At 38.6% G+C, this 26,382-nt stretch overlaps 3 protein-coding genes, 2 non-coding genes and 3 pseudogenes across 5 annotated transcripts; 4 read left to right on the top strand and 4 right to left on the bottom strand.

The window, feature by feature from the left end:
• The window catches only part of LOC110758523 (uncharacterized), a 53,706-nt pseudogene extending 42,835 nt beyond the window's left edge, over positions 1-10,871 (top strand).
• LOC110751669 (uncharacterized) lies at positions 1,114-2,209 on the bottom strand. Its single transcript, XM_021952169.2, has one exon. The coding sequence runs from the start codon at positions 2,114-2,116 to the stop codon at positions 1,202-1,204; it is 915 nt and encodes a 304-aa protein (XP_021807861.1). The 5' UTR covers positions 2,117-2,209; the 3' UTR covers positions 1,114-1,201.
• Positions 4,469-5,314, bottom strand: LOC110751668 (uncharacterized; annotated as a pseudogene).
• Positions 10,872-17,882: 7,011 nt separating the features above from the next.
• On the top strand, positions 17,883-18,718 carry LOC110751666 (uncharacterized; annotated as a pseudogene).
• Positions 18,719-18,821: 103 nt separating this feature from the next.
• Positions 18,822-19,336, top strand: LOC110751665 (uncharacterized). The gene has a single exon (XM_021952167.2). The coding sequence runs from the start codon at positions 18,822-18,824 to the stop codon at positions 19,290-19,292; it is 471 nt and encodes a 156-aa protein (XP_021807859.1). The 3' UTR covers positions 19,293-19,336.
• A 1,021-nt stretch (positions 19,337-20,357) lies between these two features.
• Positions 20,358-20,661, bottom strand: LOC148292617 (signal recognition particle RNA). The gene has a single exon (XR_015827355.1).
• Positions 20,662-21,634: 973 nt separating this feature from the next.
• LOC110751664 (uncharacterized) lies at positions 21,635-23,982 on the top strand. The gene is made up of 3 exons (XM_088245880.1): positions 21,635-21,972; positions 22,079-22,099; positions 23,736-23,982. Exons 1-3 carry the CDS (start codon positions 21,635-21,637, stop codon positions 23,980-23,982), a joined length of 606 nt encoding a protein of 201 aa, XP_088102006.1.
• Positions 23,983-25,354: 1,372 nt separating this feature from the next.
• LOC148292616 (signal recognition particle RNA) lies at positions 25,355-25,662 on the bottom strand. The gene has a single exon (XR_015827344.1).
• Between the last annotated feature and the right edge of the window lie 720 nt (positions 25,663-26,382).

Genomic DNA, 26,382 nt, shown 5'->3' with positions numbered 1-26,382 from the left:
CACTGCTGTAATCCTGGATATTAGATCGAGAAATACGGCGCAGATGAAGCTTCGTGTAAAGCATTAATTAATTGACATTAAGCTGTAATGTAGTTTACATTAGTAACAAACCAGACTGTGAAGCTTATTTGAAGTTCCTGCTATCTGCCTATCTGGTTGTGGTGGTTGTATATTTTCACTAGGCACAAAAACCTTTTTCCTTTTGAATTGAATGTGATGATGCCTTTTTCTCCAATCCAAATGTCTCAATTATGGCCCAACTTGCACAAATTGTAAACACTTTTCAATAACCAACAATTTAAATAAGTTCCACACTCATTCCATGACTACATGAAAAAACAATATTTAATAAAAACTTTGGCTGATATAAAGATCATATGGATTTTAAGGATTTCAAAAAGATTGTATAGCAAGAAGCAAGCAACTTCATATCTTAGACTTCACCTAATTTTAGTCTCTCTTTTTCTTTCTTCTTCTCGAAAACGTGTTTTTAATCTCTGTTTTGTTGGAAAAAAAAATAGCATGAGATGCAGAGCTAGCCTGCCAAGCCATCCTGTTATCCCCCTAACAGAAGGACAGCCAGCATATGCTCAGTGCTTAGAGCATGTGAGAATGAAGTCCACCTTTGAATAGCCTTAATTGATGTTGATTATTGATGATCTCTCTTGGGACAATTAGAATCTTGACAGCCTTGACATTTGATATAATCTGCTTTCAGAAATCCCATGTGATCTCAATCATAATTTTGAAAACTCCTATAAATTTACCTCTCAAGACTCCCAGTTGACAGAGCAAAACTAACTTCTACATAGTTAAAATAGCTTTTTTGTTGAAGGGGTGAAAAATTAAAGACTTATTCATCTTGCAATTGGACTATAAGGAAGTTCCCCTTTCCATTAAATGTCTTAATTGATACCTTGCATATAGGATCATAATTGGAAAATTTAGAAGGTAATCAAAAGAATGCTAGTTAATATCAGAGCTTGCAGGAATTCATGATCAGTATGATGAACGGACCTTGTTGGATCCGAAAATAAATGATTATGAAGAGAGAGAAAAAGTAGACGCAATTTAAGCCAAAGAGTATTCACCATTTTGTATTACAAAAGACAATACATGTATATTCATTTATGTACATAAAACCTAGCATCTAGGGCAACAAAAATCCTGGATGTTCATGATACTGCAGCAAAATTCACAATTAGTTGCTCAGGGTGTTGAGGAGGGAAACTCTATTCTTGATTAAACGCCGGAAAAGACACTCGAGCCCTTCTTCTAGATCCTGACTGCACATTTCCAATTGTTGCAGCTCACTCTGCACGTTCTCACAGTCGACGATGCCGTCAGAGTTGCTTGTTTCTTGACACACAAGGGAGCTCAATGCAGCATCTACATCAGCAAATTCATTTATTTCTGTTTTGTCTTCCTCACAACCAACTTTTTTGGTGAGCATCAGCTTGGAAACAAAAGACCAGCCTCTCATCTTTGATGCTGACTTTGCTCCAGAGATGAAGGACAAAAGGGACTCAAACACTGTGAGAGAGACAGCTTCAACCTCTCTCAGCACACCAATCAAAGCCACAGTTACATTGTCTTTGTTGGTGGATGAGAAGGTGGATTTTTTCTGAGAACTTCTTAAAGTCCCCAGGGCCTTGCAGACTGCCTTCTTGACCACCTTCCTTGAGGCTAAGTATTTCCTAACCTCATTTGTGAACCCGCTTTTGCCTCCCCTTCTTCTGCGCATGATTGACTGGATTTCGCGTGCGCACTCCTTTGTGTGTATCAAGGCATCCTTGGCTGCTGTACATACATCCAAGAGCCTAAGAGAGCCATCCAAAAGCTCATCCACCCACTTCTCATTTCGCTCCCGGACAAAGGCTTCTTGGGTGAGAGGCAACTGAAACAACTCATGGAGACAGTTATGCAAATCCAAGAGGCCACTCAATTTCTGGCTTATGGAAGATGACGAATATGAGGATGAAGAGGAGGCATCAGAAGCTGCTATTCTCAACAAATGATCTTCACATTGCTGAAATAGAGGGTGTGGTTTCGAAGGTAGGCTGATCGACCGAATATGGTAGTTGGATTTCGGGTTTAAAGCCGAGGCAGATGCCATTTTTTTTCTTCTTTTCTAGGAAAAGAGAGATAGAGAGAGAGAGAGAGAGATGATGGCCTTGAAATATTGTTCAGATTTGTTAGCAATTTCAAACTTGGCTTTTTGCTTTCCTTTCCTTCAACACCTACTCTACATTATATATAATGGACCAAAGCCTCAAAGAGGAGGAGACAGAGAGCATCTTATCTTATCATCGCACACAAATCAATGGGAGCTTATAGCATGATTTGGATTTGGATCTAAAACACCATCTCAGCGATGTTCATGCAATGCTCCCTAACACCAACACAAACTCCAACTCATTACACAATTATTTTAACTTGTCCATATCTCAATGTATCTCCAAAGCCTTTAACCACTGATATTTGGTTCATGTGTTAGTGATGTGGCTGCACGAGGGGGGCTGGCTTAAATAATTCATGCAAACTCAAATTTGCATTGTAATGTGGTGTGGTCTTTAATTTAATTTAATTTAATTTGCAGACAAATACAAAGATGAAGCCTCTTGGTTAGGCAAGCCCTGCCTTTCTGGAAGACAAGAGGAGGCTGCTTCACACTTGCACACGTGCATACTTTAATCCACAATGGTACCATAATGCCGTGTGAGATTAATTGTAGGGCAACATTTTACCTTAATTAACTAATTGTAATCACCTGTCAATGCTCAGTGTCACGTGTGACTTCCTTGATGATACAGCAAAGCAATGCTTGTTTTTATCTGGGCTGCTCTGCTCTCATCAATTTGTAGTATTTTATTCCATTTTTTCATAAAGGAGGGTTTGTTACATATTTTCGAATATGACAAATGACTGCTTTTGGTAATCAACTTGATAATGCCCCATATTACTTCGTTAACATGAAATGCCTTAACAAGTAGTCAAGAGCTTGTGGAGTGGTTAATTAAGAGTATTTACCTCAATATTTTTTGTTTAATGGGTTTAGCCAAGTTGGTTACCCGAGTTCAAATCCCCCACCTTGTAATTTAGTTTAGATTAAAGTTGAATATTTTTTTTCCAAAGATTAAAATTGAATATCGTTTATATAAAAAAAATTGTCGATTGTATAAGAAAATAAAATAAAAGTCATTAGACTAAGAAGGTGTAAAGTTAGCAAAAAAACCATTTGGGTCCTTCGGGCTCAAGTGTGGAAGATTATGGCTGTATTGATTGAGTTCAAGTCAGTGCCCATTATGTCAGTCTTCGATCTCTCTATCTTGATGGACAAATTGGGGAGGGTGATCAAAGATATAAATTCCAATTCCCAACTTGAGAAAACATACTAGAAGTTCCCAAATGTGGTACGTATGTATTAATTTCTTGTGTTTTGATATTGTTGTAATTCGATGAAATTAGGTGTTATGGGGTTAAAACTTAAAATGAATGAAAACCCAAATCGGATGATTTGCTTCTTTTTTTTTTTTTTTTTTTTTCAATAGCCAGAAATTTTTTGTTGTATATTTGCCTCTCTTCTCTCTCTCTCTCTCTCTCTCTCTCTCTCTCTCTCTCTCTCTCTCTCTCTCTCTCTCTCTCTCATGTTGGGTTCTGATGAGTGCTTGATGATTTAAGTGGTCCCAATTTTGGGATGCACTTCCAGCACCTTAGCTGGTTGTTGTATTCCGACTTCTTTTCTTGTTATTTGATCTCCTCATTATTAAACAAATTATCAGAAAGTTTCCAGCTTGCCATAACCCTGTGTTTCGAGTTCCAACTTCCATTGCATAGCTGACATGTACAGGCAAACACAACACTTAATTATAACATTAATTTTGTTAAATCCATCAAATTTTGAGTGTTCAGAGGAAGCAAGAACTGCAAACGCCACGATCTTTTTGTCTTTGAATGATGCAAGGAAATAATTTAGGCTTGTTGGAGCAATCATGTCCCCTACAAAGAGAAGAAGACATGTGGAGGTTTAAATCTACAATGCACATTGTGTTAAACTTATCATTCTTAATTACTTCTGTGGAGCTACCATGTGAATCTTAAGAATTGTTATCTGTGTTTAATCACAATTTGAGACAAATGGAATCTTGACAACAATAAGACGAATTAAATTACACGAAATTTGGCAGAAGCTAGCCTCATATTCTGATGCTTAGAGTTGAAATCTAAGTATTGATAAAAAACAGGCACTTGGTTGAATTAGCTTTGAGTTTTTCTATAATGGCATTGGTATTGAAATTAAAAAAAGATGGAAAAAGCAAAGACAGAGAGCAGATATGTTGTGTCAAAGGGGCATATTACTTTTGAATCTGAAAAGAAAATAAGCATATATCTCTTTAATATACAAGTATGTTTGTTTAATCTCTACAAAATTGGATGCCTATTCTATACTGCATGATGATTTTCATGCCTAATGGCTGAATATGTTGAGAAGGGAAACTCTGGTTTTGATTAAGCGCCTGAACAGGCACTCAAGTCCTTCTTCAATGTCTTGAATGTTTGCCTCCAAATCCTGGAGCCAAATTTGCACATCCTCGACTTGCATTGTGTTACCAGATTTTTTTGACTTGTGACTAACAAGGGATTGCAATGCAGCATCCACCTTCTCAAGTTCATTCGTATTTGCAACTTCCTCGCCCTCACAAGCTACTCTTTTGGGCTGCACCAGCTTGGAAACAAATGACCAACTGCTTGATTTTGATTTTGAACCAGCTATAAAGGACAACAAGGATTCAAACAAAGCAACAGTGACCGCTTCTAACTCTTTCAACATGTTGACCACAGCCGGAGTCTCGTGGTTTTTGTCTGTGCAGTTACTTTCCCTGACCTTTAAGGCATTGTTCATGGCCTTATTGACATCCTTCCTAGAGGCAAGGTATTTTCAAACCTCACTCAGGAAGCTCATGTCACCTCCTCGTCTTCTGCGCATAATTGATTGAAGTTCATGCGTGCATTCCTTTGTTTGCAAAAGGGCATCCTTAATGATGCCACACACATCCAGGAGCCTCAAAAATCCATCTAGTAGTTCATTGATCCATTTGTCTCCACACTCCTGTGCCAAGGCTTGTTGAGTGAATGGCAAAAGGAGAAAATTTTCAACACATTTATGCAAATACCGAAGTCTATTTAGTTTGTGACTTATGGATGAGGATGATGATGAAGAGACAGTTTCTGAAGCCTTTAATCTGCACAAGTTCTCCTCAAATTCTGTAACAAAAGGGTGTGATGTTGAAGGCAAGCTGTTAGAGCGAGCATGGATATGTGATTTTGAGTTTAAGGGAAAGGCAGCCATTTCTTCTATGGGAAAAGAGAAGGTGAGATGTACTTGTTGCAATTGAATGTTCAATTAGGTGTATAAGTCTGCCCTTTTTCCCTCTGTCATCTGCTCAATATATATAACATGGTATGGGAGACAAGAGCAACTCAGCTGCCTAACAACTCAATGAGTGGCAGTGCGATTTCAATCTGGATCAAAAAATTATATCAATGATGTTTATGCACTGTCTCCACACCAGCTGATCGCCCACGGATCACCCAACCCTGTTTTAAATATAATATAATATGAGCATCTTCAAAGGAGTAACAATATCTGATAAACTACACAACAAACCACAGAATATGTAGTACACGAGTGGTATTGTATCATATTCAACACGTATAACAGTAAGGCAATAACTCTTCTATCCAGCATTCCAGCCCTACTTGCCTGCCTCCATGGAGACGAGTTCTCTGTAACTCTGCCTCGGAAATATATAAATTCAATGGAAATGATCAACTAACACAATATTTTACATTAAGAAATCAATTAAAATCATGTGGTTACATATTGTCAGTGCCAGAGACTCAGAACCTTGTTACAAGCATTTGAATTTTCCTGTGCTTTTCTTCATGAAATACATTTATATATGCCATATTATAATATTGCAGGTCCATTGCATAGCTCACATGTAAATGCAGACACAACAATTCTTGTACTTTGCAGTTGAATGTTCAATTTGGTGTTTCAGTTTGCTTTCCTTCCCTTTGGCATCTGTTCAATATATATCACACGGTTCGGGAGACAAGAGCAACTCATCCTCTTCACAGCTGAATCAGTCACAACGTGATTTCGATCTGGATCTAAAAACTATATCAGCAATGTTTATGCATCGTCTCCCCACCACCGGATCACAAACCCCATCAGCACCTATATTTTACTTATAATATATAGCATGAGTATCTTCAATTCGGTAACAATGTCATCGGATGCATTGCACAATCAACCATAAAATATGCAGAACACGAGTGGTATTGTACCATCTCTCTCTCTCTCTCTCTCTCTCTCTCTCTCTCTCTCTCTCTCTCTCTCTCTCTCTCTCTCTATATATATATATATATATATATATATATATATATATATATATATATATATATTAATGAAACGGAATAGCTAGCTCTTTTATCCAGCATTCCAACTCTGCCTGCCTCCTGTCCCCGGTGACGAGTTCTGTACGTATCACTCTGCCCAGGAAATATTTTTGCATTAATTTATATTCATGTTGTACATTGTCTGTGTCAGAATCATTCATCACCTTCCATTTCCTACCAACTGGTTTTTAAATATCATACACATGCATATGCTGCTAGTGTTCGAAAAATCGGCCTAGGCCGCTCCTAGGCGCGGCCTGGGCGGATCCTTCATTTCCGAGAGCTTTAGGCGGCACCATGTGGTAATCTATAAGAAGAGATTTGGCTGGATCTGCTCCACGAGCTTGCGGCGGCAGCACCGGGTGGTAAACGCGAAGAAGATGACCTAATGGAATACATTGTATGCGTCGTTTTGTTGGGTAGGAGTTAGGGCTAGTTTGGCATTGCTGTGCTTTTAAAAAAACTGCTTCTGCTGTGCTGCAAAAATAATCAGCTGTGAAAAAAATCAATTAGGCATTTGGTAAACTATATTTGAAAAAGTGCTGTGAGCAATCAAAGTGTTTGGTAAATTTTTATTAGAATTGCTTTTAGTGTGTATAATGACAAAAAAGGACATGAATCATGATGAAATTATTTGTTGTTTTCTTATTTCTTTTTCTACTTAAAAAAAAACCATTTACGCTACATTTTTTTCCTTTTTTTAATTTACACTTTTTGAGTCAGAATTTTTTCGTCTCTTTGCATCTCTTTTTTTTTATTGGGAACCCCTTTTTTGGTTTCCAGATCTCTGCATCTCTTTCTGCTACTCCATTTTCATCTTCTTCTTCTCCTTTCTCCTGTCATCTGCTTCTTCTTCTCCTTTCTCTCTGCACATTTTTTTTTCAAAAATTTTCTCTTCTACTCCTTCTTGTTCTATTTTTCTCCCTCTGCCCAGAGAAGTCGTCCTCCTTGCATGGTCGTCATCGTCGTCTATAATCCAAGCTGTGGAGTCTTCGTCGTCTGTCATCGCTGTCATCGTCGTTTGCCATCAGTGCTTGTCTGTCATCGTTGTCGTCTACAGCCCATGGTCGGAGGTTGTGGTTGTGGTTGGAGATTGGGTGAGGTTTGTTGCAGACGACGAATAGAAAAAGGGAGGTTGTGGTTGTGGCTGGAGCTTGGGTGGGATTTGTTGCAGACGACGAATAGCAAAAAGGAATGAAGAAGAAAATGAGAGTCTGCAGAATGGGGAAGAAGAGGAGTTTGCGTTGCTTGATTGTATTGGAGGGACAAGGACTGTCTATTTGAAAAATAAGTGAGGGCATTATGGGAAAGTAAAACATTCATTAAAACCACCGGTTAAATTTTTTTTAAAGCAGGGTTATGCCTGCTTTGGAAAAACAGCGGTCATTGACCGCGATTTTAAAAAAAAGCTAATTTCTGATGTTTACCAAACACCATGGTTGTGCCAAATTTTTATTAAAGCTGCTTTTTAAAAAATTTCAGCGGGGCCAAACGCCACCTTATTAAGCTATACGTATCGTTTTTATGGGTAGGAGTTATGGGCCCAACAAACAAAACCCTTTCGGTCTATACCCAAAAATTGCAATGTAATATTTTTAACTAATATGTTAATTGAATAATACAGTATTATTATATGCTTTACGCTTAACTTTTTCCCCATGTTTTATTTCAATTATGGTACTTTCTAATTTAGGCTCTAATTTATATATCATTTTATTTCGCATGATTTTGGTATTAATTTATAATTTATAATTTATAATACAAAATAATTATAAATAATAATAATAAAAAGAAACGCTTAGGCTCTAATTACTCCTATAGGCACTAGGCCCCGTCTACTCTCGGCCTACCGCCTAGTGATTTTTCGAACACTGGCTTTTCATGTTCTTTTTTCCTAGATGAAATGCATGTTGCTTTATCATACAACGCATTCCAAACAATAAGCTTGCGTGCATTAACAAGATACTCATTAACAAGATAGACTTGATATGCAGGTATGGGAGGTGCTATTGGTTTCCATTTTGACTACAATAAGGAAGACGATCCGTAAGATGAGCTGAACTTAACAATCATTCAGCAACTCAATTAGTCGGGCATTCAGATCTGTCACCCAAAATTCAATATACAAAGAAGTAGGCCTAGGCACGGTATGGGATGACACGGGATGGAGGTCATCCCAGTGTCAATCCCGGATATAAGCATCGGGATGGGACGGGACGGGATGAGGGGTTTTCAAAAAACGTTCGAACCATACCGGCCCCAAACGGGACCGGTATGATTCGGTATCATTTTTTATAATGTAAAAAACATGTTTGCATAACACAAAATTATGAAGTAAGCCTAATACAAATCGATGATTGACGCATTGTCAAGATGCCCTGTTGCAAACCCAGGAATGTGTACAAGAACTTTAATCAATCCCACGAAGAAGGCGGGGAGGGAGGTGACACTGGACTCACAAGTGAGGTTAACAAATACTTGACCTCGACGAAGAAGGTGAAAAATAAAATACACAGGGCTATGAAGAATCTTAAGGCAATATAGAAAACAGATCAACTTTATCTTCCCCCAACTAGGATCATGCGACCATCCATATTGTTAGCAAGTTGAGAAAAAGTAGAAGCAGTCACTCTTCTAGTGTTTGAATCACTTCCGTCCTTCATCTCCGGGCCAAAGTCACAGACAAGCAGCTGGTCATTGGTGTCCAAAGTCACATACAACCACTCATAAATAATCAACAACTTTCAGTAGAAAACATAATACCAAAAGAAATTTTGGACCTTTGGATGAACCTTAAGGCTAGGGCTTCCTTCTGTTGGAAGGACAAACAGGATACAATTTGGCATGTTCCCCTTGGTATAATCATCCTTTCAACCAATGCGGAAAGAAGATTGTTTTGTATTAAATATAAAGTCCTTTTCTCCTTCGATCTTTAAAAAACAGTAATCCCACATTGAAAAAACATAACCCTTGTTAACTACTTAATATTGTTAACTCCTAAAATTTTGATTGCCGAGCCTAGTAACGTGGGCTTGTGACCCAACGTGGGGGCATTAAAGGTGGAATGTGGGAAGGTCTTGTTAAGACGCGACAAACTGGTCCAATGCCGGTGTTTCCCCTATCTTTACTAGGCTTCTACAAAGATGCTGAGGGCCACCTATTTGGCTCCCAAGTTGACGGCTAATCTCAGTTGGCTGGTTGGCATCATTGCGGAAAGGCAGTTGACTTATCAGAGCAGCTGTGGCAGACATAACCACATCTAATCTCACTCTAGGCCGACTGAGATCCGCTCTTGACTTGACCAATGACCACCACCTTTTTACCTCCCTCCAACAACTCACGATGCCCCAATTCCTCTTTTTTATTTATTTATTTTTTTTTTTATTTTTTTTTAAATATGTATATTAGCTTTTCGATTTTGAACATAAAAAAAACATACCTTGCATGCAAATACATCATCTATCAGATATCAAATTCATGCCCAATCTGCTTTGTAAATATTCCAATTATTATCATGCTATCCATGGCGTCAGTTAAAGTTAACTCAGAGAACATCTTCCTAACGGATAGAGACCAGGATTAAGAAAAATTAAAATAATTTTTTTTAGAAAGTCAGTGTTTGACCCGAAACAAATTTGTAGAGGCCAAGAATATTTAAACTATTAATGCAAAAGTTTCATCCTCACGTGGGATAATCTCAAAAAATTCAAAGGAGTTTCTGAAATTATGATTGAGATCACATGGGATTTTTGCAAGCAAATCAAATATCTCAAGGGAGATGAATAATCAACAACTAATGTCTAATAGCATTCAAAGGAGTATTTGACTCCCACACGCTTTGAGCAGTAAACATTATACCAAGAAGGATGTCTAAACTCGGCATACGGTTGTGATTATACTTGCACGAAGCATACACAATAAATTCTCCAAAGGCCTTTAATTCTATACAAGAAAATTACCGAACTGCTCGTAATAGAGTTCTATTCTTTTTCCTCTCCTCTCTTGAAAAAAATGTAGATCCCACATTGGAAAAATATAATAAGTGTTATGTACTTAATATTGTTAGCACGTTGAGAGATATCGAGGCAGTCACTCTCTCGGTGTTTGAATCACTCCTGTCCTTCATCTCTGGTCCAAATTCAAATCCGAGCAGCAGCTGGTTATTGGTTTCCAAGATTATTCGCACCAAAAGAGTAGCTTGTGAGGAAGAAACAGAAGCAAATTAATTTGCCCAAGTGGATGCTGCTCTGCAATCATTCTTTAAGACAAGCAAATCTGACCACAAGAATGCAAACAACCAGCTTGACAATCTGGAGTCATGCATTCAAGATCAGGAAGTACTTGACTGCCTATTTAGGCAGTTGATTAAAAGAAGAGTCACCCTCCTCAACATCCTAAACCACTAAATATATATATTAGCTTTTTCGATTTTGTACATGAAAAACACACGTGTATACAAAATCATCCTCTGGATACAAAATAATACTCATTTGCTTAATTGTCAATTATTATTATTAGCATTCGTTTTGGGAACCATTGATCCTCTTCTCATCTATACTTGGTCTATTTGCAAGAGACGATGAATTAACTCTGACTCTAAGTAAACTCAGAGGAGTATCGAAAAGTATCATTGTCAAGAGCCTACAATTGGGACAGTCTAGCGAGCCATGATGGAGCCTACAATGACAAGAGGTTTGACCGATGAGTTTTTACTGGCAAGATGCATAATCGCTTGAGCCTACAATGACAATATCTATGGGAATCAATATAGCAGATAATTTTATATAATTATTCACAATTTGGTAAGACATAACATTATAATAAATTGTTTGAGAAAATAATTTTCAAGAAAAAGAAGTTGAACAGTCAAATATGGCAATCGCAACATGGACATCATGGATTTCAAGCTTTGGGCACATTATTATTTCCTGAAAATTAAAAATTTGTGTGCATTTCTTTAAACTATTCACCTTATTGTCATAGACATTGATAATCCCATCATAAAATATTGTAAGTTGTTCTGAAGTCCTGTTGGATTGATCATCACATCTATGTATGTACACACACAACAAAAATTGAAGAGGACTATAACTTCAAAAGGGAAACTAATGTTATAACGCAAGAAATAATTAGGGTAACGATTTTGGCACTCCTAGTTTAGCTTATAGAAATTCAATTTAATTCCTTTTGAAGACTCTCAGTGGACGTTCCAGAAGCATAAACGGAGAGTGCCAACATCGCTACTCAAACATAATAAGCATATATATGACGAAGGTAAGGAAAACATACTGCAATCAAGGAAGCAACTGTTGCTCTAGCAAAGATAGCCGGTGTCTTGGGAAATTATTACTACCAAGAAATTTAGGTGGTAATAAAGGGCGGGGTGATGAATGCCTTTTGATAATTTCTGATTCAAATTCAGCTTCCATGTTGGTTTTAGCCACATTATTTTGACTTCTTGTAAGAAGATACTTTCTGAAGAACCAAACACTTTGAGACATATTATTCTCTTCATCCATTGATCTTAAGCTGATGTCTCTTTGCTGGTCATCTGGGGTCCTTGTAACTTTTTCAAAACCAGAACTATTTTTATTTTCGTCTTGTCCATACAGTTCTTGGTCTGTTTTCATGAAGAAGTCCTTTGGTATAATTGGAGTGCTACAAGCCATGATAAATATATATATGTTGCTCTCTCCCAACTTATTCCCAAGAAGTGAACAGAAGTCTTCAAACATATGTATATATATACACACTTGAGAAAGAAAAACAAAATTGCTGAACATCTGTTTCCCAACCCCAAACAACATCGAAGGAAATGAAAATTTTATATATATAGCCAAATCCCCATCATCCCATGACTAGCACAAAACTGAAATGGTATACAAGAAACCCCTCAAATATTACTCTCTGTCGAGGACAAAGATTGGTTGTTTGAAGCAGAACAGGTTCAAGGTGACTTAACCTGCATGGTGCTCATTGACGGTTTGACATCATCCACAGGGACGTAAGTCCCTGCCAATATCTTTGTTAGTAGAGGAGTCAGGGGTACTGCCCCAAGAGTTGTGCATACCGTCATTACAACACAGAGGAACATCCCCTTGAGCAATTAAGATCACCTAAAAGGCTATTTCATAAAAAGCATTGAATGGAGTTGAATAAATGGCCTACGCGGGGGCTAGGCGGGCTAGGCGGTCTAGGCGGGCGCTAGGCGGGCTAGGTGGTCTAGGCGGGCGCTGGAGAGAGAGAGAGAGAGAGAGAGAAACGAGGATGACGATGGTGCTCTGAGTCGAGAGAGATAGAAACGAGGATGACGATGGAGTTATGTTTAGGGTTTAGAAAAGGGCCGCGCGGCTATTATATTTATAAAAAATAAAAATAAAAAAATACCCTAGGCTTTACTCTTTTTTTTATTTTTTATTTTTTAAAAACCCCCGAGTATAGCCGCGCGGCTATACTATTTGTTAAAAAATAAACGCATAGCGCCCAATCAAAAGGGTATAGCCGGCCGGATATACTGGTTTTTTTATAATAAAAAACCGTAGTCTAGCCGTGCGGCTATACGATTTATTATATATAAAAAAACATTCTATTTGCATTAGTTTATACTTTATAGATATTAATTTGCTAGTTTCGATATATGTACTTTATAGATTTAAATTTTTTTAATATATATTATTTTTATTCAATAGTATGTGAAAATTGGGTGTTTAATACGTGACTTTTATGTGTATTATTGAAAATTTTGTAAAAACTCAAAGTGTATTAAACATGAAAAATACATATGTATGTGTAAAATATGAGTATTAAACATGGAAATGCTAAATTTTTTAAACGGCTAATAACTTTGGAAAAGTAAAAACTCAAAGGGGTACAATAGAGACTCGCGTAAAGGCCTAATCGTAATGGAAAATGCTCTAAGCTATCGATAAACAAAAATTGGGGAAAAAAGATAATAGTATCCACATGGAAAGAGTATAGCCGCGCAGCAATGCTATTTATAAAATGCTCCTGAATATAGCCACCCGGCAAACAAATAGCCTCTCCATGTATTAGTAAACATATACGTGAATTATGATTGAATGATTGTAACACTGTAATAAAATACTATATGAAAGTTTATAAGATAAATTAATTAGTTCACGAGTTGTTATGCTAATGTAGGAAGGGACATTGCACAAACATCGCCTAGGGAACATGCATATGGATTATGCAGATACATCATACATATGGAAAGCAAACACATTAAGGTCTTCTATCTTCTCACAAGACACAAGTGGGATGTCTCACACGCCTTGAGCAGTAAACATATAAGACCAAGAGGGATGTCTATACATGGCAATACGGTTGTGTTGCGTACTTGGAGAAATTTTGGACCTTGGGATAGACTCCTTAGCTTAAATTGCTACTGCGTACTCTCTTGTTCTTGTTCAAAATATCAGTCAATTTAAGACTATCGCCCTTGTGTTTCCAAAAAAAAAAAAAAAATCTCAGTCAATTTTGGTGCCTATATGGTTAACTATTACTAATCCTGAATTCCTGCAATTATCATGCTATTTTGCCTAAATAAGGGTTTGAGCTTAATTACGATATGATCCTGCTTGCTACAATATCATCAATTTTTTTTAATCAATGGGTATCCATGTGTAGACATGGGATTTGAATTTTACCTTTTTTTAATATTGAGAATAAAGATAGTAGAAACACTAAAAAAGATTTCTCTCCTGAAAAAAAACAGTAAATCCCACATTGGAGAAGTATAATACTTGTGAAGTACTTAATATTGTTAACTCCTAAAATTTCGATTGCCGAGCCTAGTAACATGGGCTTGTAACTCAATGTGGGGGCATTAAAGGTGGAATGTGAAATTGGTCTTACCACGTAGAAAACCTACGGCCCAGTGCCCTAAGTTCAGCCCATTATTTAATTGCACTACTTTGTGGCCCAACCACAAAAGTAGCTTTCTGCAAAAACACCAGTGCCCAAGAATTTGTGGTGCCCTGTTTATTTACCTTTTTACAAGTTTTATTTTTAACTTGAATTTTAATCATTTTTATTTATTTAACTTACTTTTCTTTTTCTTTTTTTTATGGCATTAAAATTCAATTTGTGCAACATCAAGCTAGTGTCATCCATTAATTCAAGATCGGGAGGAAGGAGTTGAATGCCTATTTATTTGGGCAAATTGATCAAAACAAGAGTCTCCCTCTTCAACATCCTACTTGTATACAAATACATCCTCTGATATCAAATTCAAATCATGTTACATCCTCTGCTTATATATTAATTAGCAGACACATATGGAAAAGAACATTAACCACAACTTCTTCAAGGTCTTATATTCTATCTTCTCACGAGACACAACAAGAAGAAATGGCTTTCCACATCCGCTCCAACAGCTTCCCCTCAAGGCCACACCCATTCAAGAAGTCGATGAACATTTGTGTAGATTGAAATCCTTCTGAGGCCACCTCCACATCCTCCTCATCAATCAGAGCCACAAATTAAGTGGCTTCCAAGACTTGCATGATTGTATTGATAGGTTGCTTCAGTTGCCCCTCACTTAACAAGACTTGGCCCATAATTAATTAGAAATTGACTAATGAGCTATTAGATAACTTACCTAGGCTCTTGGATGTTTGCAGCATTGTCAAGGAATGTGTACAAGAACTTCAATCAATTCCACGAAGAAGGCGGGGAGGGAGGTGACACTGGACTCACAAGTGAGATTAACAAATACTTGACCTCGAGGAAGATGGTGAAAACAGATCAACGTTATTATCTTCCCTCAACTAGGATCATGAGACCATTGCCATTGTTAGCAAGTTGAGAGAAAGTAGAAGCAGTCACTCTTCCAGTGTTTGAATCACTTCCGTCCTTCATCTCCGGGCCAAAGTCACAGACAACAAGCAGCTGGTCATTGGTGTCCAAAGTCACATACAACTACTCATAAATAATCAACAACTTTCAGTAGAAAACATAATACCAAAAGAAATTTTGGACCTTTGGATGAACCTTAAGGCTAGGGCTTCCTTCTGTTGGAAGGACAAACAGGATACAATTTGGCGTGTTCCCCTTGGTATAATCATCCTTTTAAGTTAAAAGTTTTAACCAATGCGGAAGGAAGATTGTTTTGTAATTAATATAGAGTCCTTTTCTCCTTCTATCTTTAAAAAACAGTAATCCCACATTGAAAAAGCATAACCCTTGTTAACTACTTAATATTGTTAACTCCTAAAATTTTGATTGCCGAGCCTAGTAACACAGGCTTGTGACCCAATGTGGGGGCATTAAAGGTGGAATGTGGGAAGGTCTTGTTAAGACGCGACTAACAGGTCCAGTGCCGGTGTTTCCCCTATCTTTACTAGGCTTCTACAAAGATGCTCCCAAGTTGACGGCTAATCTCAGTTGGCTGGTTGGCAGCATTGTGGAAAGGCAGTTGACTTATCAGAGCAACTGTGGCAGACATAACGGCATCTGATCTCACTCTGGGCCGACTGAGACCCGCTCTTGACTTGACCAATGACCACCACCTTTTTACCTCCCTCCTCCCACAACCCACGATGCCAACCCAATTCCTCTCTTTTTTTTCGTTTTTATATGTATTAGCTTTTCGATTTTGAACATAACAAAACATACCTTGCATGCAAATACATCATCTATCAGATATCAAATTCATGCCCAATCTGCTTTGTAAATATTCCAATTATTATCATGCTATCCATGGCGTCAATTAAAGTTAATTCATAGGACATCTTCCTAACAGATAGAGACCAAGATTAAGAAAAATTACACAAAAAAGGAAAAAATAATTTTTTTAGAAAGTCAGTGTTTGACCCGAAACAAATTTGTAGAGGCCAAGAATATTTAAACTATTAATGCAAAAGTTTCATCCTCACGTGGGATAATCTCAAAAAATTCAAAGGAGTTTCTGAAATTATGATTGAGATCACGTGGGATTTTTGCAAGCAAATCAAATATCTCTAGGTAGATGAATAATTAACAACTAATTAATGTCTAAGAGCATCCACAATCATGCTCTCTATTTTTAGTTAAATTTTAGCTAAAAACATAAAAAAGTTATTTTAAGAGCTCTCTATAAAATTTAAACTTCAATCTTGCTCTCTAGTTTAGGGAGTCATAAATGCTATAACTCTTTTTTAATTGGTCCATCTCTATTAAAAAATAATATTAACATTAATTAAAGGTTTGAAATACTCATTAAATAACGCAACATTAAATTATAGGGAGCCACTAGGAGTCCTTTCTCTCTCCTCAGATTTAGGAGCTCCTAGAGGTCTCCCTTTTTTAGGAGGTGGATAGGGAGCATGGTTGGAGTTGTATTTTTCCAAATCCTCCCTAAAATTTGTCTAAGGAGGTGGTTTAGGGAGCCCATTGTGGATGCTCATTCAAAGGAGTATTTGACTGCCACACGCTTTGAGCAGTAAACATTATACCAAGAAGGATGTCTAAACTCGGCCATATGGTTGTGATGTATATATACTTGCACGAAGCATACACAATAAATTCTCCAAAGGCCTTTAATTCTATGCAAGAAAATTACCGAACTGCTCTATTCTTTTTCCTCTCCTCTCTTGAAAAAACTATAGATCCCACATTGGAAAAATATAATAAGTGTTATGCACTTAATATTGTTAACTCCTAAAACTTTGTTTGACAAGCTTAATAATGTGAGCTTGTGACCCAACATGGGGGCATTAAAGGTGGAATTTGGAACTTAGTGTAAAACATGGACAACCTATGGCACAGTGCTCTCGGCACGGTTGCTCATGGGCTACTCTACAGTGGCAACCATGGTGGCTTATCAGAGCAGCTATCGATCACGCTAGGCCTAGGTTCGCTCTTCACCTGACCGCCACCTTTTTTAGTTTTTTGCGATTTTCCATAACCTGTACAGATTTAATTCAAAACCTATACATTTACTTCTGTCAATCTCTCCAGTAGGCAGCCAATCCACTTTTGCTTTGCTTATTAATTTGAAATAAAATGTTTGGGGAGCAGTCCAATTCATAAAGTCTGCTAGCTACGAACCATTTTTCAACATCATGGAAGCATAACGCAATTGCACATGATCATTGAAAAATACAGATTGCAAATATTGCCTGCTACTTGCTTAATAATCATGCCAAGGACCTGAAAAATAATATGAACTTGATCAGCATATAATTGAGTTTATGCATTAAGGTTAAGCATTTTAGTTTATTGAACTCTTTCCAATATGTTAGTTATGAGCTAAATTAATGAGTTCATCAGTTGGGATCCAATTCAAATCATGTTACCCTTCTCACTGATATGATTGAAGAGGATGAGATTCCATGCCCCCCTCCTCAACCAACACTATATATTAAGCAAACACAATGGAAAAGATATCACATTAACCACTTCTTTCAAGGTCTTCTATTATATCTTCTCAAAATACACAACAAGAAGAAATGGCTTGCCACACTCGCTCCAACAGCTTCAACTCAAGGCCACACCCGTTCAAGAAGTTGATGAACATTTGTGTAGATTGAGATCTTTTGAGGCCACCTCCACATCCTCCTCATCAATCAGCCACGAACTAAGTGGCCTCCAAGACTTGCATGGCTCTGTTGATAGGTTGCTTCAGTTGCCCCTCACTCAACAAGCCTTGGCACAAGAGCAGAATGAAAAATAGAAAATAATGAGCTATTAGATGGCTCTCTCAGGCTATTGGATGTTTGTAACGTGCCAAGGATGCCCTGTTGCAAACCAAGGAATGCGTACAGGACCTTCAACCAATCATGCGAAGAACGCGAGGAGGTGAATCTGGAGCACTCACCAGGTCAGGAAATACTTGACCTCAAGGAAGATGGTGAAGAAGGCAATCCACAAGGCTATGGGAAATCTCATGGGATCAATGAGACTATTTCCATTGTTAGCAAGTTGAGAGATGTTGAAGCAGTCACTTTCGCGGTGTTTGTATCCCTTCTTTCCTTCATCTCAGGGCCAAAATCACAGCCAAGCAGCTGGTCATTGGTCTCCAAGATGATGCAGTCAAAAACAGTAGCTTGTGTGGAAGAAACAGAAGTATGAGTTTGCAAAGGTGGATGCTGCATTGAAATCACTTATTGGACACAAGAGAAGCAAATCTCATCCCCAAAGCCATCTTGACAATCTGGAGTCATGCATTCAATATCATGAAGAACAACTTGAGTGCTTATTTAGGCAACTCATCAAAACCAGAGTCTTTCTTCTCAACATCTTAAACCATTAGATATTAGCTTTTCAATTTTGTATATGAAAAGCAATACATGACACTGTCTTACATTCTCCATTTTATTATAGAACAGTTTCTTCTCACAACACACAAAGAAGAAATGGCTTTCCACACTCGCTCTAACAGCTTCCCTTCAAGGCCACACCCGATCGTTCAAGAAGTTGATGAACATTTGTGTAGATGGAGGTCTTCTGAGGCCACCTGTACATCATCAACATCAATCAGCCACAAACTAACTGGCCTTCAAGACTTGCATAATTATGTTGATAGGTTGCTTCAGTTGCCCCTCACTCAACAAGGCTTGGCCCAAGAGCAGAATGAGAAATCGACTAATGAGCTATTAGATGGTTCTCTCAGGCTCTTGGATGTTTGTAGCAGTACCAAGGATGCCTTGTTGCAAACCAAGGAATGCGTACAGGACCTTCAATCGATCATGCGAAGAAGGCGAGGAGGTGAATCTGAAGCACTCACAACTGAGGTCAGGAAATACTTGACCTCAAGGAAGATGGTTAAGAAGGCAATCCACAAGGATATGGTAAATCTAAAGGTATCTAGTTTCTCATCCCCTTGAGCAATTATGGTCACCTGAAAGGCTATTTCATAAAAAGCATTGAATGGAGTTGAATAAATGGCCTAGGCGGCCTAGGCGGGGCTAGGCGTGGCTAGGCGAGCTAGGCGGGCTAGGCGGGGGCTAGGGGGGCTAGGCGGTCTAGGTGGTCTAGGTGGGCGCTGGAGAGAGAGAGAGAGAGAGAGAGAAACGAGGATGATGATGGTGCTATGAGGCGAGAGAGATAGAAACGAGGATGACGATGGAGTTATGTTTAGGGTTTATACAAGGGCCGTGCGGCTATACTATTTATAAAAAATAAAAAATAAAAAATAAAAAGAACCCAGTAAAGCCGTTCGGCTAGACTGTTTTTAAAAAAAAAATCCCACATATCGCCGCGCAGCTATACTATGCGTTGAAAAAAAAAGAAGGAACGCATAGCGCCCAATCAAAAGGGTATAGCCGAGTTTAGGGTAAAAACCATCGGCGAGGTGAAATGAGAAGTGGCCAAAACCACACCCAAAGAAAATTTTTGCATACCAACTTGCGAGTGTCAAGCAGCTGGTTATTGGTTTCCAAGATTATTCACACCAAAAGAGTAGCTTGTGAGGAAGAAACAGAAGCAAATGAATTTGCCCAAGTGGACTGCTCTGCAGACTGCAATCATTCTTTAAGACAAGCAAATCTGACCACAAGAATGCAGACAACCAGCTTGACAATCTGGAGTCATGCATTCAAGATCAGGAAGAACAACTTGACTGCCTATTTAGGCAGTTGATTAAAACAAGAGTCACCCTCCTCAACATCCTAAACCACTAGATATATATATTAATATTAGCTTTGTCCGATTTTGTACATGAAAAACACACGTGTATATAAATCATCCTCTGGATACAAAATGATTACTCATTTGATTAATTGTCAATTATTATTATTCGCATTCGTTTTCGGAACCATTGAAACAAAAATTCTACCATTTCCATCTCTTATCATCTATCATCTATACTTGGTCTAATTACAAGAGAAGATGAGTTAACTCTCAAATCTGAGGTAAACTCAGAGGAGTATCGAAAACCAGAGCGAAAAAATGGTTTAGGTTCAATTGAGACAGCCTAGCGAGCCATGATGGATTCAAGTGACCACCGACCCGTTATCCTTCCACTGCCAAGAGCGGGAGGTAGTCGTTGCTCTGTTAAGCCAGCCTTACGCGGTTCCCTCCGCTCTAGAAAACAAGTGACCCAGAGCCTTCGCTCGAGCCACAGGGTTCAACTCCTGGCTTGGAATGGGCGGGCCAGTAGATAGCCAACCTGAACCCGACCCGCTAATACTTAGGCAATGTTCCAGCACCTGAAAGCCCCCACTCGGGTTACAAGCTTGAGTTACAAAGCTCGGCGGTACAAACACCTCGTGCAGGGTTTATAAAGCGTAGTGTGTGATATGAACCAAGCAATGTGGGACAAGTTGCACTCGCTTTGCCTCTTAAGATCAGATCTTGAATAAGCTCATAATTTCGTCTATACTTTTAAGTGGCGATTTAGGGAGTTGAGTGTTGAAGATTCTATTTCTCTAAAGGAAGATAACCAATAATAAACACTTCACATTCAAAGGAGACTAAAAGAAAGTTTGTAGTGTTGCTTATTTTGTTTACAACGATTCTTGTGGATGCTAGAGGATCCTCAAGAACTTGTTCTTGGTAACACTGGTTGGTGAAAAATAGTAACATCAGTTCAAACATTGACATAAACAATTTTCTCCCAGGAAACAGTAAACACAGATTAAAGTAAACATAAACATGGCAGACTCGGATCTCACAACCTTCTGATTATAATGAAAATTGTGCTGCTTTTCTTTCTGTTTGCTAATTAACCAGCAACTCACCCTTTTTCAACATTATAGAAACACAATGGACGGTGACATTTTAATGCAGAATATTGCATATTTGCAGATCATGCCTCCTCCTTGGCAAACAATCATGTGAATGAAGGACCTGCAAAACAAGATGAATTAAACTAATCATATGCGTTGATCAGCATAATTCAGTTAAATGGTTTTTGCCTCTCCACGTATTTGTGTAAACAGGGATCGTATATTAATTATGATTGATTAAATGGTTGTGGCATTTTAATGTGCTAAATTAATCAATTCATGAGTTGGAATGATGGGATGGGAAGGGACACTGCATAAACATTGCCTTGGGAACATATAGATCCAAATCGAAATCATGTTACCTCTCACTGATGATTGAAGTGGATGAGATTTCATGTCCCCCTCTTCATTCAACACTATATATTAAGCACTCTGAATTGTACATCAATCAAAAGTTTCTAAGTGTTATGTTCTATCTTCTCACAACACACAAAGAAGAAATGGCTTTCCACACTCTCTCTAACAGCTTCCCTTCAAGGCCACACCCTATCATTCAAGAAGTTGACGAACATTTGTGTAGACTGAGGTCTTCTGAGGCCGCCTCCACATCTTCATCATCAATATGCCACAAACTAAGTGGCCTCCAAGACTTGAATGATTGTGTTGATAAGTTGCTTCAGTTGCCTCTCACACAGCAAGCCTTGGCCAAAGAGCAAAACAAGAAATGGACTAATGAGCTATTAGATGGCTCTCTCAGACTCTTGGATGTTTGCAGCAGCGCCAAGGATGCTATCTTGCAAACCAAGGAATGCGTACAGGATAGCACAAAACTGAAATGGTATACAAGAAACCCCTCAAATATTACACTCTGTCGAGGACAAAGATTGGTTGTTTGAAGCAGAACAGGTTCAAGGTGACTTAACCTGCATGGTGCTCATTGACAGTTTGGCAGCATCCACAGGGACGTAAGTCCCCGCCAATATCTTTTTTAGTACAGGAGTCAGGGGTATTGCCCCAAGAGTTGTGCATACCGTCATTACAATAGACAGAGGAACATCCCCTTGAGCAATTAAGGTCACCTGAAAGGCTATTTCATAAAAAGCATTGAATGGAGTTGAATAAATGGCCTAGGCGGGCGCTAGGAGGCCTAGGCGGGGGCTAGGTGGGCGCTAGGAGGCCTAGGCGGGGGCTAGGCGGGCGCTAGGGGGGCTAGGTGGGGGCTAGGCGGGAGCTAGGCGGCCTAGGCAGGGTAGGTGGTCTAGGCGGTCTAGGCAGGCGCTGGAGAGAGAGAGAGAGAGAGAGAGAGAGAGAGAGAAACGAGGATGACGATGGTGCTATGAGGCGAGAGAGATAGAAACGAGGATGACGATGGAGTTATGTTTTAGGGTTTAGACAAGGGCCGTGCGGCTATACTATTTATATAAAAAATAAAAAATAAAAAATAAAAAAGGCCATAGTAAAGCCGTTCGGCTATACGGTTTTTTTAAAATCCCGTGTATAGCCGCTCGGCTATACCAATTGTTAAAAAAAAAAAGGAACGCATAGCGCCCAATCAAAAGGGTATAGCCGCCCGGCTATCCTAGTTTTTAATAATTAAAAAACCGTAGTATAGCCGTTCGGCTATACGATTTATTTTTTTAAAAAAAAATCTATGTGCATTAGTTTATACTTTATAGATGCTAATTTGCTAGTTTCGATATATATACTTTATAGATTTAAATTTTTGAATATGTATTATTTTTATTCAATAGTATATGAAAATGGGGTGTATAATAAGTGAATTTTATGTGTATTATTGAAAATTTTGTAAAAAATCAAGTCTATTAAACTTGAAAAATACATACGTACGTGTAAAATACGAGTATTAAACATGGAAATGCTAAAAAATTTATACGGCTAATAACTTTGGAAAAGTAAAAACTCAAAAGGGTACAATAGAGACTCTTGTAAAGGCCTAACTGTAATGGAAAATGCTCTAAGCTATCGATAAACAAAAATTGGGGAAAAAAGATAATAGTATCCATGTAAAGAGTATAGCCGCGCAGCTATACTACTTATAAAATACTCTGTATTTTTATATATATATAAAAAAGGCTATACTCTTTATTTTTATATATAAAAAAATCCCGAGTATAGCCGTTCGGCTATACTATTTTCAGTAAAAGAGTTCAAATCTGGCTCAAAACTAAGCACCACAAGATGTGCTAGAGTAAAATAGGATGTGTGACCTCAAACGACATCATTTTAGACTATTAGTTAACAATATCTTCACATCAAAAATAAAACAGCGGATCTGAACTCTATAAGTATGCCAGGAAACTTAGAAAAGGCTTTTACTGTCACTTAACATCAACTGTAAGAGACTTAATGGAGCCAAAAGGATACATATCTCTAAGGACACCCAAACTGCTGCTGCCCATTGTATTCATACTCACAACAGATATTGCCGGGTTAGGGAAAACTTCGAAAGGGTGCTATAGATGTCACTTAACCTCAACTGTAGAGGTCTCCTTGGAGTCAGAAGGATCTACATATATCTCCAAAAGAATGCCAGACTGCTTCCCATTATATTCATAATCACAACAAACAATGATGCCGGTAATTCGTTTCCAAGACTATTCACACCAAAAGAGTAGCTTGTGAGGAAGAAACAGAAGCAAATGAATTTGCCCAAGTGGATGCTGCTCAGCAATCATTCTTTAAGACAAGCAAATCTGACCACAAGAATGCAGACAACCAGCTTGACAATCTGGAGTCATCCATTCAAGATCAGGAAGAACTTCTTGACTGCCTATTTAGGCAGTTGATTAAAACAAGGGTCACCCTCCTCAACATCCTAAACCACTAGATATATATATTAGCTTTTTCAATTTTGTACATGAAAAACATACATGTGTATGGCCCCGTTTGGGATTGTTTTTTTTGGTCAAAAACCTACTTCACTTTAAAGTTAAGCAGTTTAAGATGGTTGGTAAATCTAAAATATCCCAATTATTTTAAAAGCAGTGGCCTTTTGACAGCAGCTTTTAAAAGCAGGCTATGGGTTGCTTTTCAAAGCTGCTTTCAAAAGAAGCAGAGATGAGCAGTTAATAAATTTTTTCAACTCCCAAAACACCATCATTAAATTTTTTTTAAAGACACCACCTCCACCTCCACATCCAACACCACCATCTCCATCACCACCTTCACCACCACCGACCGCCACAGCCACCACCACCTCCTTCTCCGCCACCATTACCACCACAACCATGCCACCACCGCCACTACCATCTCATCCTTAACCTCCACCACCATCACCTCCACAACCACTACCTCAACCTTCATCACCACCACCTCTTTCTCCGCCACCATCACCACCTCCTCCTCAACCTCCACCACCAACACCATGACCATCATGCCACCACCGCCATCGCCATCACCATCTCATCCTCAACCTCCACCACCATCACCTCCACAACCGCCATCCCCACCACCACTACCTCAACCTTCATCACCACCACCACCACATCCCTTTCCTTCTTCGTGACCATCACCATCACAACCACCACCTCCTTCTCTACCTCCACCTCCACTACCAACACCACCATCACCACTCTACCACGGCCACGGCCACCTTCTCCTTCTCAACCTCCACCACCATTACCTCCACCTCTCCAACCTCCATCCCCACTACCACAACCACCACATCCACCTTCATTACCACCTCCACCACCATCTTCACCTCCATCTCTTTCACCACCACCTCCACCACCATTACTACTACCACATAATTAGCGCATATCAATTTCAACAGTCTATTTAGTCATTATTCACAGTTACAACATTTTTATATTAAAATTTACCAAACGGTTTTGACACTGCTTTTTATACTAACAGCCACTTTAAAAATATTGTTTACCAAACATGTAGCTGCTTTACTTTACAGCTAATTATTTTCAAAGCACAGCATAAGCAACTTTTTTTTAAAGTGACAGCAATCCCAAACTGGCCCTATGACAGACCATCCTCTGGATATCAAATTGATTATACAAAATGATTACTCATTTGCTTAATTGTCAATTATTAATATTCGCATTCGTTTTCGGAACCATTGAAACAAAAATTCTACCATTTCCATCTCTTATCATCTATCATCTATACTTGGTCTAATTACAAGAGAAGATGAGTTAACTCTCAAACCTGAGGTAAACTCAGAGGAGTATCGAAAACCAGAGCAAAAAAAAGGTTTTGGTTCAATTGAGACAGTCTAGCGAGCCATGATGGATCCAAGTGACCACCGACCCGTTATCCTTCCACTGCCAAGAGCGGGAGGTAGTCGTTGCTCTGTGAAGCCAGCCTTACGCGGTTCCCTCCGCTCTAGAAAACAAGTGACCCAGAGCCTTCGCTCGAGCCACAGGGTTTCAACTCTTGGCTTGGAATGGGCGGGCCAGTAGATAGCCAACCTGAAACCGCCCCGCTAATACTGAGCCAATGTTCCTGCACCTCAAAGCCCCCACTCGGGTCACAAGCTTGCTTTACAGAGCTCGGCGGTACAAACACCTCGTGCAGGGTTTATAAAGCGTAGTGTGTGATATGAACCAAGCAATGTGGGACAAGTTGCACTCGCTTTGCCTCTTAAGATCAGATCTTGAATAAGCTCAGAATTTCGTCTATACTTTTAAGTGGCGATTTAGGGAGTTGAGTGTTGAAGATTCTATTTCTCTAAAGGAAGATAACCAATAATAAACACTTCACATTCAAAGGAGACTAAAAGAAAGTTTATAGTGTTGCTTGATTCTTGTGGATGCTAGAGGATCCTCAAGACCTTGTTATTGGTAACGCTGGTTGGTGAAAAATAGTAACATTAGTTCAAACATTGACATACACAATTTTCTCCCAGGAAACAGTAAACACAGATCTCACACCCTTCCGACTATAATGAAAATTATGTTGCTTTTCTTTCTATTTGCTAATTAACCAGCAACTCACCCTTTTTCAACATTATAGAAACACAATGGACGGTGACATTTTAATGCAGAATATTGCATATTTGTAGATCATGCCTCCTCCTTGGCAAACAATCATGTGAATGAAGGACCTGAAAACAAGATGAATTAAACTAATCATATGCGTTGATCAGCATAATTCAGTTAAATGGTTTTTGCCTCTCCACGTATTTGTGTAAACAGAGACGTCAACGCCACTCGTGGGATCGTATATTAATTATGATTGATTAAATGGTTGTAGCATTTTAATGTGCTAAATTAAT

This window comes from Prunus avium, chromosome 8, assembly GCF_965620075.1.
Source record: "Prunus avium chromosome 8, drPruAviu1.hap1.1, whole genome shotgun sequence".
Lineage (NCBI taxonomy): Eukaryota > Viridiplantae > Streptophyta > Magnoliopsida > Rosales > Rosaceae > Prunus > Prunus avium.
This window is presented reverse-complemented; position numbering and strand designations above follow the sequence as displayed.